The 15,105-nt window shown below is 38.7% G+C and overlaps 1 protein-coding gene across 8 annotated transcripts in view; it reads right to left on the bottom strand.

Annotated features, from left to right (window-relative positions):
* The window catches only part of RBPMS (RNA binding protein, mRNA processing factor), a 181,039-nt gene that overhangs the window by 58,458 nt on the left and 107,476 nt on the right, over positions 1-15,105 (bottom strand). For all 8 annotated transcript variants that reach the window (XR_010339620.1, XM_012468775.3, XM_012468776.3 and 5 more), the window contains exon 5: positions 3,638-3,788. Coding sequence is in view for 7 of the 8 variants with exons in the window: in XM_012468775.3 (XP_012324198.1) it covers positions 3,638-3,788 (151 nt within the window). In the remaining variant the exon portion in view is untranslated. The remainder of the gene's footprint in view (positions 1-3,637; positions 3,789-15,105) is intronic.

The following is a 15,105-nucleotide window of genomic DNA, read 5'->3' on the forward strand; positions in this document are numbered from 1 at the left end:
TCTTATCTCCAAATATGGTTACATTTTGAGGTACTAGGAACAGAGACTTCATCATATGAATTCTGGGGGATACTATTCAGCCATCACACTTATTTGACAGTGTAACCTCAGGAAAGTTATTAGACTTTCTGAGGCCTCAGTTTCTTCAACTGGAAAACAAGTGCTTTTGAGAATCAAATGAGATAATTCACATAAAATGCTTAGCAGAGCATCTGGCACACAGCATCATCACTTTACAGACGAGAAAAACAAAAATCAGAAATAGTGACTTACTCTTTCTTCATCTCCAAAGTAGAGTTCTTATTATAGAATCCTACCTTCTTGTACAATCTAATGCACACCTAGGAGAATTTAATGTAATTTATAATTCTTCCTCATCTCTTAACCTGATTTCTCAGGTCCTTTCAAACTTTATTACATACAAGGAAGAAAAAGAAAACCTCAAATTAATGATCAATTCTATTAATAAAAACTTAGGCAGGTAGATGTAATACTTTCTTGAAATTGTATGTCAATTTGACTCATCCTTTCTCCTAACTTGCAAAGACAGTTGGCTGCACTCACACTGTGATGACACCTTGGAAGATCAATACCTGCTGTAACTATTAGGAAAGGCAACCCCATGCCTTTTTTTTTAATTAACAAATTATGATTGTACTTTACCTTTACCTACTACTCTTACATACACCGTATCTATTTAATCCTCAGCCCAATCCTGGGATATGGTTTTATGTAGCTCTCCTAACAATCAAGTGCAGACAGTATTATTCCTTTTTTATAGCTGAGGGAATAGGAGCACAACTAAGTTATTTTTTTTTTCCTTAAAGGTCACAAAGCTTGTCAATAATTGGCAGAATTACTGACAGGATTCTCACTGACATCTTCTACCCTGAAGCCAAGGTTGTCCACAGCAGGCCACTATCTACTCAGGCAAGTTGCAACACCTAGTTTTCTCACTCTTCATGCCTGGCGCAAATACTCAGCAAATACAGCAGTCTGATTCGGGGGCAATCTTAACTAAGCTGCAGAATCTCTTTTATGTCCTCCATATGGGGCCAAGTTTTTCAGACAACTTTGACCACCATCAACTCCCTGGAATGACAGCTCTTTTACCGCAACAACCAATTTCCTTCTTCTCCAGAGTCTAGCACACTGGGTGCTCGTTTAAGTTCATTAAGTTCAGATGTTTATGGAGAAATTGAGAGTTCAAGTGAATGTTTGTTGTAAAATCAAAACACAGAACATTCTTCCTTTAGTGATGGCAACGAGTGCTTTTCAGTCACTACCATATAAAAACATTAACAAAAAGAAACATTTAAAAAAAAAATCTCTCTCTTAAGGCCTACAACAAAGACTAGCCTTCAGGGCTTTTCCACACCCCAAATTCTGCAATTCCATCATAGTCTATACCTGATAAGTAGTGAAAATGACCAACTTGAGTACCAATTCTGAGTACAATGCAACTGGATTTGTCCATGTAGACCCAATGTAATGTTTTTAGTCTTGCAGTGTGCTTCCAGGAAAGCAACAGTTGTATGTGACAGGCAAGTCCCCAGTTCCCAGACAGAAGGGCAATGGATAATAAAGTTGACCTGAGCCATAGTGAACTTGCTCTTATCAAGACACTGTGTCGTAAAAAGGTGCTATATTAAGAGAAATCACGCTAACTTTTATTTTCTTGAGAATACAGTGCTGGCTGCTTGGATTTTTTTTTTTTTTTTTTAACTTCAAATTTGTGTTGCTGTGAACAGTTGGGTAAGTTTTTACCTTGTCATGGAAACTATCTGGCCATTTTTGCACTGTTCTGGTATGCCAGGAAGGGAGGTGAGCAGAGCTTGCCAGAACAGAGTTCTAAGCTCTGTTTCTATGCTGTCCTGTAACTTCAGGGACTTGTGAATGTCCAGTTTGTTCATAACTGTTGCTTTGTATAGCATGTCGTGTCTTGGCTACTACTACCTTCCTGGCTACCTATTTCACAGTGCTGTTGTAGGAGATTCAGAAAAAGTTTTGTGGTCCTGATAAAAAGAGCATATAGCAGATAAATGGAAATGTAAAGTTAAGTATCACCAGCATTACATTTCCTGTCTGAATTAATCTTTTCAAAGAACTCTGAGATCTGAGGCTAGCAAATTCACTAAAGAGGCAAAGAATTGCTTTAGGTTATCTTTGCTAAATCAAGTATCCTAAAAATATTCTTTTTTGATACCTTGATCAAAAAAGAAGAAATTTCAGAGACAGGAGGCACACAAGTGAGTCTATAGTTCTACAAATAGCCCAATTTCAGTATCAGTTTACTCACTATAATATTAAATATATACAATATACAAAGTCTTAAGCCAGATACTATAAAGAATGATGTAAAGAATGTCCCATATCCTCCTGCTCTACAAGTACACTGTAAGATGTAACTTTTGTTTAGATTTCCTTCCCAAATAAGCAAAGGTTTCTAGTTTCCCTGAACAAAGAAGGTGGAAGAACAAAATAATTTTTTTCTCTATTATGATTTTCTGGCTTCATAGAAATATTTATTTTAGAACATGCTGGCAGAGTTATCTGTTAGTTTCTACTGATAATAGAAGGTTTCTCAAGAGTGACTGACCTACAGAATGGCTGTCACTTCCAAAGATAATGTGATTAAATCTGACATGTACGACATGGGGAAAGCCAAAAAATCCTTGCGTCCTTCAAATTCAGTAAGAAGAGTTAAAATGTATCATCAAAGGAAGAAGACCACCATTCTGTGGTTTAGAGAGCAGAAAAAAAAAAAAGATGGGACAGAAATATTCCAAATAACTTGGAATCCAAGTCACTTGGATTTCCTTGAACACTCTGCCGTATTAAATCACATATGGCTCTGCAATGAAAGGAAGAGTTAAGGCCTGTCTCACGCCCCACTTCTGCCACTGACAGAGCTTAAGAGAGAAACTTCAGACAATCTTTTAAAGTTATTCAATGAAAGATAGAAATGGTAGTATGGACATATAACGAAATAAGCTCATTAATGCTGGGTAGAAGGCTTGTTAAGCAATTAGCCAGTGTCCTTATCCAATTAAGTTAAAACAGGAAGCCCCAAATTTCTTTAATGTTTTATGGTATTACAGTTTGCTAGATTGACTGTTCCAATACATAAATTCTTTGCATGTGTTTACTTTTCCCCCTAGAGTTATGGTTGAATGGAACCAACTTCATAAGATCTGCTTCTTTCATTTTTAATATCCTATTTTTCCAAAGCCACTGAGCTGATGTCCTTCAATAAATGGAAATAGTGACTTGCTCTTTTAGTAAAATTTAATTTAGCAAATTAAATACTGAGAACCAGCTGTAATGCCCAAACATGGGGGAATGAAGGGTTTTATACCCAAGGCAACTAGGGGCATACTCATAAAGGAAATTTATAGTACATCAAATGCAATTCTGAAGTTACGGTTCTACTGAAGCTGAACCATCTTTTGGGACAGCCAATCCCAAACAAGATTGCTGTATTTGGAATTCTGACACCAAGATCGCCTAGGCAACCTCTTCACAGAAATGGAAAATAAGTCTCAGCCAGCTCCACGTCCCGTGGTGTAACCTCACATGCAACACATGAACAGTTCTTAGTTATTATTATTTCTAAATGAAAAGTAGATTGACTTACATGGCTCTCTGGCAATGAACTGAGGTACAGTGTTGGGCAGAGGAGTACTGGGGTTTGGAGTCCCTACAAGTTTATTCTTGGCCATCTTCGTGTTTGCCTTAGCAAACTCTAGTCGTAGTGTTTGTGGGATTTCAGGATCAAAGCGGATGCCCTTTGGAAATAAAGAACAAATGGAAGATGTTTTCATTTCTTTAGTCAAACCAGAATGGTGACAAAATAAACACCAGTAAACCCTGGTCTATCAGTAAAAAAGGTCATTCTTACTACTTACACAGGTCACATGAAAAACGACAACACAAAGAATCCCAAAAGTCAGTGGGATTTAGTTTACTTAAAAAATTTAGTTACACAGATTTTCAATACCTCACTTTTAGACAAAAACTTTCCAGTTTAAAATTTGAACCAGCAAATTCCTAGCACAGTTACACACTTTAATGTACAGTAATTTCAGTTACCTTTGACCCTATTCCTGAAAGTTTATCTAAAACAGATCATATTTAGTAAAATAAATCACAGACACTATGAAAGACAAGTTAAGGCAAGACAAGTCTAACTGGAACCCTTTCACCATTCAAGAATGCCTTCATTATCAAGCATCCAATACTATGAATTCCGGACCCTGCACATCAGAAAGATATCCCAAATAGACTGCATTTTAAATGTGCACCCATGGGACACACTCAGGTCCCATGATTATATGGTGTGGTCTAGAAAGGGACTGGAGTCCTGAAAATGAGTCTAAGAACACAGTTGCCATTTAGTGTTCTGAATGTACACACAAAGGACTGTGGGCTCCAAAGTATCCCCTGCCCCCCACCATTCTTCTTAATAAGCTTCAAGAAAAGTAAGAGCAATATTCACAAAAATAAGACTCTCTTACTCCAGAGACCAGGATGAACAACTCTGAACTTCACTGGCTCAGCTTCAAGGATACAAGGAAGAGCCTGTGGCTGGATGGTTAACGGCATCAAGAGGAAATTAAGTGAGCAAGGGGAAGGAAAAAGAGGTCCTTAGAAAGGTCTAACAAAAGCCACAGAGCCCTGATCCAGAAGTCCTGGAGTGGGTGGAATTTCTTCATGAGCATGACTCATTCATTCTGAGAAGAAACGAACTGAGGGCCATAGTAAAAGGGTTGGGGAGAATACCCTTGTGCATACCTAATCAACACCGAAAAGCGAAAAGACAATGCCCGTTTTGTGAAACATAAAAACAAATTTTCTTAAATTGGTATTGGTTGTATGTGTTTTTTTCTTTTTAAATTTGGGAAACCTCAATATTATTTTGCCGAAAAAGTATACAAGGAAAAACAAAACCAAAAAACAAAGCTGTATTCTGAAGCAGGCTGGGGTGAAGTCACAAAGGACTTCACTGAGATGGACCAACTTCCACTCTAACAAAGCTAGTATCACAACAGAATAAATCTTTCTAAGAATGGACCTGCAGAACTGTGGTCTTTGCTGGAAGACAAGCAGAGTCCTTGGGTGTCATGTACAGGTATGCTGTGGAAGGACTTGCTCATTTGCACCACACTTAGATACTTATCTGCTGCTAAGATACACATAGTAGCAACTTGCCATCAACTTCAGGGCATACTCCCTGGCACTACTCTTGACCAACCTTCCTCTGAAGAAGACACTTCCTAAATCTGAGCTCACATTACCATGAGTCATGTGGCCCAGGCCACTGGGGATAACATGAAGAGTATCCTGGAACCTGGTCGTGGTCCTCTGGAGCATCTAGCCTCAGAAAACGAGGCTGCATATGTGAATTCTGTGCCTCAGCTCTTTCACTGGTGATCCAGAATCAACTGAAGCTCCAGATAATGTACTTGCCTCTTACACAATCTGGGCTGGTGGCTCAAGTCCTAAAACATGCTGAACTAAGTTTCCCTCACTCCCTGCCCCCTTCTTTATACCCCCTTCCTCCCATCTGAGCTAAAATAACATCAACATCATGTTCCAAATCAAAGTTCCAGCATCCTTATTAAAAAAAAAAAAAAAAAAGCTCAGAAGTTAAAATGACCTAATTTGTTTGGCAGCTTATTCAGAGGCCAGAGGCTTAGAATACAAGCCACATTCCTCTAACATCTTTAGCAGCAATACCATATTTGGTAATCAATATCCTGCTCAGCTAAGTTTCCATCCATAGGGATTAGCCAAGCCAAAACATTTTAAGTGTTAAGGGATGATGAAGAGGAGAAAGAGAGGGGCAGGAGAAGGGAGAACACGGAAATGAGTAAGAGAAGAAAGAAAAGATGAAAGAGAGGCAGATAGGAAGACGACGACAAGAGAAAAAAACATTCCTTGTGTTTTTAATTAAAGCCTCCTAAGATTCTTCTCTGGCTACAATTACTTAACATTAAATGCTGTCAGGATAAGATTACTGCCAAGTGAAAGGGTGAACCTGTGTCTTTCAAAATCAACCTTTTCCTTTCTTGCTCATAATCCACCACTCTTCTTGTAATGAACAGAGAACCTTTCTTTTCCAAATGTAAATGGTGTCCTATTTATTACATGGACCAGAAAGGACAGTTTCTGAGTATCAGTATATTAATTTGCAAATAAACAGTTACTTACAAGCACCCCAATCTGACTGGCTACAGGGACAGCCAACAGTCTCAACTGATCCAGGTTCCATATAATCTACAGAGACTGAATTCCCCACCCAGGACAAACTTTGGGAGATAAAGGACACTGCTGAGAAACAATGTATTCTTATTAGTTCAGTATACTTAAGAGTATATCAGGGCAGTTTCATGCCAGGGAGCCAGGGAAGGCACCAGAGGAAGTGATGGAAGAGTAAAAGTTCACCAGGTGCAGTTCAGGAAAGAGCTCAGCAAATTTCTCAGTAACAGGATGCAGAAAGTGGGGTGGGAGGGGTCCAGGGTGGGGTGGTTGAACAAGCAGGCTAGGGTGAGATCACAAAGGAACTCTTATGGGACCTCTTATGCTGTGACTGAGGACTTTGGAGTGTGTGCGTGGCTGAGCCGTTAGGGTTTTAAAATGGGAGGATAATATGATCACCTTTATATAGTAGATCTGTGATCCTCAAATGTTAGCAGAATCAACTTGGAGGACTTGCTAGAGTTTCTGATTCAGTAGCTCTGAGATGGAACCTAAGAATTTGCATTTGTAACAAGTTCACGGTAATGATGATGCTGCTTGTGCAGGGAGCACATTTGAGAATCACAGTGGTTGGCGGTAACTCTAGTGGTGTAGAAAAGACAGACTCAGTGAAGAAACTGGTACAGATCAGACATCACACCATTAGAGCAGCCCGTGAAGAGAAGCTGGGTGAAATGGCTACTGCCCTCTAAGCCTTCTTCTTTGGGAAGGGTATTCAGGGGCCAATGTCTGTGCTCGGTGCCTTTATTCCTCTGACCACAGCTGCAGCCCAAAATGACAAAACCTGTTTTCTGTTAAAAAGATTTCAACCTTGAGCCTATATAGACACACAGAAAATGGTGTTGACCAAAGTTGAGTTACCTTAGCAGCCTCTCACTAGAGAAAAAGTCTCCAAATTCCTGTCACTGAGGTCTTCAGAGCACCCTCATGCCTGAAAGAGTCTTGGTTAATTGGTACAATAAACAGTACTTCAATTCTGTGAACTTCAGGCTCCCAGTGTCCTTACAAATGGTTCTACACTGAGGTCAGTCCATCAGTCCTTGACAATGAGTTTTAGGGACAATGGAACGATTCATTTAGAGAAAAAATGGTTAAAAACAAAGCAGAGCTATATATACATATTGAGAAAGATGTCTATGGCTAGATTAAGTTAAAAAAAGATACTCAACAATGTTTAGTCGTATGGGTGTAGAGGAGACTGTATATACATGCGCATGTATACTTCTCTGTTTAAGTCCAGAAAGGTTGAGAATGAGACAACCAATCTGTTAATAGCAGTCAACTTGGTGGCAGGAGTGGGAAAGGGCATAGACTTTTGTACAATTTTGCATCATTTGAAATTTTTACAAATATGTATAATTTATAAAATCCAACACAGAATTTAAAAATAAAAGGAGAGAGTTCGTAGAATAAGGGATTTCCTACTGGGACACAGCACTCAACTAGCTATGTTTTAAAAAATTAGTTACTTCTTAAAAAGAACTTTATTCTGAAATAATTTCAGACTTACAGAAATACTGCAGACATACCCTTTGCCCAGATTTCTTAGATGTTAGCATTTTACCACATTTCACACGCACACACACACACGCACGCACGCACAGTGTTTTCCCTGAACTGATTAAAAGTAAGTAGCAAGCATGATATTCTTTTCCCCTTTACTTACCCTTTGACTTCCTAAAAACAAGGACATCTCTTTGTCTTCTTGATCTAAGATCTAATCCAGAATCACACATAGCACTTAGCTGTCATCACTTTAGTCTCCTGGAAGAGTTCTTTAGTCCATACCTTTCATGAGCTTGATATTTTTGAAAACTGAAAGCTATTTATTTTGTAGAGTGGCCCTCAATTTGGGTTTATCTTTTATTTTTTTTGGTGGGGGCGTTTAGATTCAGGTTATGTGGCTTTTGGCAGGCAGATCAGAGATGTGTGTCCTGCACAGTGCATAATATCAAGAGGCACATGGTATCACTTTGGTCCCATTACAAGTGATATTAGCTTTGACCATTTGCCAAGTTTCTCTATCGTAAAGATACTGTTTTCCCTTTTTAACTAGTAAGTTTCTTATAGACAGATATTTCCAGACTATATAAACATCTTGTTTTTTAAAAAATTACTACTTTTAACACCTATTAAAAATTCTTACTAGAAGCAACTGTTACTATTGTAGTTGCCAAATGGTGCTTTGGTAGTCTCTTTGCTCCTTTCCTCTCACCCCCCACCAACCCCCCAAGACAGAGTTTTGCTCTGTAACGCAGACTACAGTGCAACAGTACTATCTTGACACACTGCAACTCCACCTCCCCGGTTCAAGCAATTCTCCTGCCTCAGCCTCCTGAGTAGCTGAGATTACAGACATGCGCCACATCTGGCCTCATTGCTCCTTTTACATACTGTGTTATCAGTTTTCGACTCCATGGAAAAGCTCTCCCTTCTGCCCAATTTGTTAATAAATTAATTATTTAAATCAGCAGTGACATCTATTTTCCTCTATGCTTTGTAATTCATTACTATCATTATTTTGGTGTCCAAATGTCCCCAAGTTGTGTACACACGCATGCTCTCACATGCAGATCTACTTCTCTGCATCATATAGAGATATTTAAAATGTATTTTGATGTATTAAAGTTCATACTGATAGCTCCAATTCCAATTTAACACCATTTGGTTTATTCTATCCCTATCATTTGCATATTTGTAACTCCTCTAATATCGAGAATCCTAGCTCTCATTATCTACTATACATTTATTTGCTCAATACAAAAACACACATTAGTTTCAGAATTGCTAACCAATGCCACTATAAATATCTATTAACTACAACTTAATATTTATTTACAGTTTTTTGTCTTTAAATGCTGCCAACATGTATATTATTTGGATTATTTGTGGGTTAGTTTCCCCATTCCCCCTACCTTTAGTGTGGTTGTGTTATTCATTTGTAATACGGTTAGATTCATTTGTTTCTGTTTGTCTTCAATTTGGAGTCTTTCCCCATCCTTGTTGTCTCCTCTTTGCCTATGCATTCACAGCAAGTAAAACCATTCTACCATTTCAAAAGTGAAAGCTGATTTATCTTTCTGCTAACCCACTTAGTGTAAGTATTACAAATGTTGACTAAAAGCTGAGGACCTAGGATTCTAACTCCACTCCCCACCTGCTGTGCCTTCCTGAGATGCTGAACCTCTCTCCAAGGAAGCTTCTAAGTAATCAAAGGTTCTACCTCCTCTGGGATAGTCATAGGTCACTCCTTTAAGAGCTTCCTATCAGATTCTGCTAGAGCTTCCTACACTCCCATTTTCTGATCTTTGTTCCAGCAGATCTGAGGCAAATGTACTGAACTAGATGAAACTGCCTTTTATTATAGGATAAAAACAGTAAGGTAGTAAGATCCCACCTGATAAGTTGAAGACTTCTTCAACTGATTCTAACAATCTTTACACTTCCCTTTTCTCCATACCAACTCCAAATGAAAACCCACAGCCAATAAAACTCTTAAATCAAGATCAAATTTGCTACTGATCCCTCTCTGACCTTGTAATCTAATTAATCTCACTACCTGGATCTTGTTTTATCTCCCCTCCTCCACACCACCCCAGATCCTCTGAGGGTTAGAGCTCCAATATGCCTTTTCAGGGATCCCCAGTTAACATCCAGAGCTGCTACAGAGCCTGCTGTTAAATCCTTTAAGACTCAGAGCTCTATCAGGTGGTAGCTGATCTACCTGGTAACAACTGCTGGCCTTTCTTACCAATTGACTGAGTCTTCGTCAGAACTGTTTACAAATTTCTTTCTCCTTTTCAAAGTGGTGATTTCCATCTTGCCAGACATAAGACATCAGATAGTATAGTGGGGCTGAGGTGTGGGACCAGTGAAGTGATTCCCTTCCAAATTATCAGGAATTACCAAGCATTGAACAAGAGTTTAACCACCGCTGATTACTGTAAACAATGGCACATAAAACCGTGTCCAAGAGGAAGGAGGAACTCAATTCTCAGGAGTAACAAAAGAGAATGGTATACGCTGCTGATGGTGTGGGTTATTTTTTAGCCATTTATTAGTATATTCAAACTCATTGGGAATATGACTTGGCTGGGCTTTTAGTAAACAACTATCTGGATTTCTCAGTCACCACTTGGCTTCTTCCATAAGAAACTTAGTGCTTAAATAACCAGTTTCCTCCTCTACAGCTGACTAGAACAAAGTGATAACTAAATCAGTTGAGACAAAGACTGCTATTACCTATTCTTGCACATGTTATACTCAAAAGATTTCAAGTCATAACAGTACATGTGACAGATATGAGCAAGATATACAGAGGTTGGATGTGGCTTCATTACATTATACTATATTCAAAAGATTTCTTTCATTCAACCACTAAAATGTCTCCGAGTCCTTTGTTGCTAAGTGATCAAACATTAAAGTTTATTTATGACTTAAGTTTCTATTTAACCTATTTAAGGTTGATTTAACTGAAAAGTCAGTGTTCTTACAACCTAACATTCAGCCTTTTAAAGAGTACATTTCAATGACCTCTAGTGTAGTCACAGAACTGTGCGACTATCAGCACTTTATAGGTTTAGAAGCTCTTCATTAATAAGAAACTTGACACCCAGCCAGGCATAGGGAGGCGGATCACTTGAGGTCAGGAGCTCGAGACCAGCCTGCCCAACATAGTGAAATCCGCTACTACAAAAAAAAAAAAAAAAGAAAAAAAAAAAAAAAAAGCCAGGCATGGTGGCTCATGCCTGTAATCCCAGCTACTTGAGGCTGAGGTGGGAGAATCACTTGAACCCAGTAGGCAGGGGTTGCAGTGAGCTAAGATGGCACTACTGCACTCCAGGCTGGGCAGCAGAGCAAGACTCCATCTCAAAAAAAAAAAAAAAAAAAAAAAAAAAAAAGAGGCCAGGTGCTGTAACTTACACCTGTAATCCCAGCACTTTGGGAGGTCGAGGTGGGCGGATCACAAGATCAGAAGATCAAGACCATCCTGGCTAACACAGTTAACCCTTGTCTCTACCAAAAATACAAAACAATTAGCCATGCAGTGGCTTCACTGTTTACTTTATTGTTGAATAGTATTCCATTTTATGGACATACCATAATTTGGTTATCCTTTCATCAACTGATGGGCATTTGGTTGTTTCAACTTTTTGGCTGCTATGAGTAAGGCTTCTATGATACCTGTGTACAAATTTTTGTGTGAGCGTAAGTTTTCAATTCTCTAGGAGTGAAACTGCTGTCATACATGAAATCTATGTTAACTTTTTTGAAGAACTGCCAAACTGTTTTCTAAAGCAGCTAAGGCCAGGTGTGGTAGCTCACAGGACTGTAATCTTAGTGCTTTGGGAGGCTGAGGTAGGAGGATTTCTTGAGGCCAGAAGTTTGAGACCAATCTGGTCAACACAGTGAAACCTGGGTTCTGCTAAAAATAAAAATTAAAACTTAGGCATGCAGGTATGTGCCTGTAGTCCCAGCTACTTGAGAGGCTGAGACAGGAGGATCACTAGAGCCCAGGAGTTAGAGCTTATAGTGGGCTATGTTGCCACTTTATTCCAGTCTAAGGAGACAGAACTAGACACTGTCTCAAAAATAAACAAAGTAGCTATACCATTTCAATCCATCTACCCATATATGCATCTAAGTACCAGACAGTTGTTATTGCCTTTTTTATTTTAGCCACCCTAATAGGAGTGAAGTGATATCTCATTGTGATTTCGATGTGCATTCCTCTAAACTGTTTATATTTTAAAACATTTTATAGAGAGAGCTAAGAATAAAAGTCTTCTACTGTTTTCTTTTTTTGAGACAGTCTCACTCTGTCACCTGGGCTGGAGTGCAGTGGCATAATTTTGGGTCACTGTAACCTCTGCCTCCCAGGTTCAAGCACTTCTACAGGTAGGTGTGTGTCACCACGCCCACCTGATTTTTTAAAATTTCTAGTAGCAATGGGATTTTGCCATGTTGGTCAGGCCGGTCTTGAACTCCTGACCTCAAGCGATCTGTCTGCCTCAGCCTCCCAAAGTGCTGGGATTACAGGCATAAGCCACAATAAAAGCCTTCTACTATTTTCAAAGAGCATTTTGGTCAAAAGAAAAGGAAATATCCTGGGGACCACAAATCTTTCAATAAGAGAAAAGGAAATGAAGTAAAAAGAACTGACTTTTTTGCCTTTATAGAAGTTAAAAACATAAGTTAGGAATATAAACTATTTCTTAAAATTGATCACCATGTGTCATTTCCATCAGAAACTAGAAAGTAAATACATACTTGAGAGAGATTCTGAGCTCTCAAATATTGGTCCAAGATTAAAATATATTTACAGTTTTTTGAATACTGTCAGCTTTCTTTGCCATAGGCATCATAAAACATTCAAGCATATTAGCAACAGAAACAAGGAAAGGTATACACAAAAGTTTCCCCAGGAGTCTGTGAAAACAATCGTTACATTCAGTTGGAGCCTTAAATGACTTCATGATAGGTCACAGACAAACCTGCATTTGGGTAATCTATTACAGTGGAGAGCATAAGACTTGCTGAGACAACAGTGTGCAGGTGAGTTAAAAATGAACGAGTAGAAGTTTTCCACCATTTAACAATATCATTGCACTGTAAGTGAAAACTTGTGACACTCAAACATTTTTTTTTTTTTTTTGAGATGGAGTCTCGCTCTGTAGCCCAGGCTGGAGTACAGTGGCATGATCTTGCCTCACTGCAACCTCCCACCTCCAAGGTTCAAGTGATTCTTTTGCCTCAGCCTCCCGAGTACCTGGGACTACAGATGCATGCCACCACGCCCAGCTAATTTTTTATATATTTAGTAGAGAGGGAGTTTCACCATATTGGCCAAGCTGGTCTTGAACTCCTGACCTCGTGATCTGCCCACCTTGGCCTCCCAAATGCTGGGATTTCAAGTGTTAGCCACCAAGCCCAGTCTCAAACATTTTTAAAATACAAAACTATCTATAAGTAAAGATCACAGGAAAGGGAAGCTGACAGAGAACTGGGTCAGGTTCTCTGATGCTAAGTAATACTGATTTGTCTACATAAATAATGAAATTCGTGAATTTTTAGTACTGAACTTTTGGGGTCATCTAACCTAATTTTTAGCCATGAGTAGTACTCCTCATTGCCCTTTCCCCCTACTGCTTAGAGGTTGCAGTGATCCAAAATCATGCCACTGCACTCCAGCCCAGGTGACAGAGTGAGACTCTGTTTCAAAAAAAGAAAACAGTAGAAGACTTTTATTCTTGGCTCTCTCTATAAAATGTTTTAAAATATAAACAGCATAGAGAAATCCACATTGAAATCACAATGAGATATCTGAGGGCTGTCATATATGTTTTATTATACCTGAGGGCTGTTATATGTTTTATTCTCAGCTATCTCTATAAAATGTTTTAAAATATAAACAGTATAGAGAAATGCACATCGAAATCACAATGAGATATCTGAGGGCTGTTATATAACTGAAGACCATACAGGCATACATTAGGCAGAAGGCAAGATGATAAAGTCCTACAAGGAGCAGGATTGTCCCACATAATGTAAGAATTCTCATCCAAAATGCCAACACGCTTCCCAACACTGATGAAAAAAGATCCAGAAAAATAAATTAATTTGCCTAACTTCCCAGCTAACTACGTACAAAATCCACATCATAATCCAATTTTTTGATTCCCAATAGAGTATGTGTGTGTGAGAGAGAGGACATTACAGTTCTGTTAGGTTTTTTATTTTATAAAGACTACATTGTTTTCAGATAATAACTGAGGCTGTTGTTCAGTTTGCATTGTGATGAAACTTAGGTAGATATGGGTTCCAAAAGAGAATGAACAAGTGAGGGAAAGAATCTGCCAGATGTAAATCGTATTTCATACTTTTCCTAAATAAGGGCATTGCTTGCAAAGACATCAGGACTGTTAATAGAAAAGTCTGTGCTGCTGGGTTATTGCCCAAGGAGAAACTGTATCACACCAATTATGCCTCATTCCTTTTCTTAATCCAACTAACTCCTAGTGCTTGCCCTGTCTTTACCTTAGAATACTCTGATTTAGTACGCCTTTTTTCCTTGCCTAAATCAGTCATTTTAAACTATGTGTCCCTTTCCATTGGCAAAACAGCTATACTGCACTTGGAGAAAGAGACCCCTTTCCCAGGGCTTTCTGTGGTATATGTGGCCATGGAGCCATTCCATGTGATGCTGGGCCATGAGTCCAGGTACGGTTCCTCGCTTGATTACCTAATTCAACCTAACACTTCCAGCTACTGCATTATCTTGTAGCCAGTTTTTTTATGTTTAAACTCTTGATTTAAAAAAAAAAATCTTCATAATTGTTTCTAAACCAGATGTTCCATAAAATGCATTAAAATTTTATTCTCTTTTGAAGGTTTTAGTAACAGAAAGAATATGTTTCCATGTCTAGTCCAGAATGTTTCCACAGGTTTATCTTTGATTTCAAGCCTGTGTAATTTCTCCTCTAATAATATCTATAACCAGCTAAGCTATAAAATAATAATCCTGGCCACGACAAAGAAGCCTAATCTCATCCTCATTAACCAGAAGCATAAAAAAATTTTAATATTTCCTAGTGACTAGGCTACTTTTTAAAATACAATGTGTATTTGGCTTCACTTTTATTCCTGTGAATAAATTGTGGCACTCAAACTCACACACCCTCCTACCACTAAGCCAGAGTCCTATGGTGAAAACAACACATTGTTTAAGGTAGGATGTACCCGCTCCAATAACTGGGGAAAACCTCATGTCTGCCCCCGAACCTAGAAGTATTAGAAAAGCAACCAGGAGAAGACAGTCTTGGTTAATCAATCCCCTCCTACAAC

This window comes from Aotus nancymaae, unplaced genomic scaffold (assembly GCF_030222135.1).
Source record: "Aotus nancymaae isolate 86718 unplaced genomic scaffold, 86718_ANA_hifiasm-v0.15.2.pri h1tg000079l, whole genome shotgun sequence".
Lineage (NCBI taxonomy): Eukaryota > Metazoa > Chordata > Mammalia > Primates > Aotidae > Aotus > Aotus nancymaae.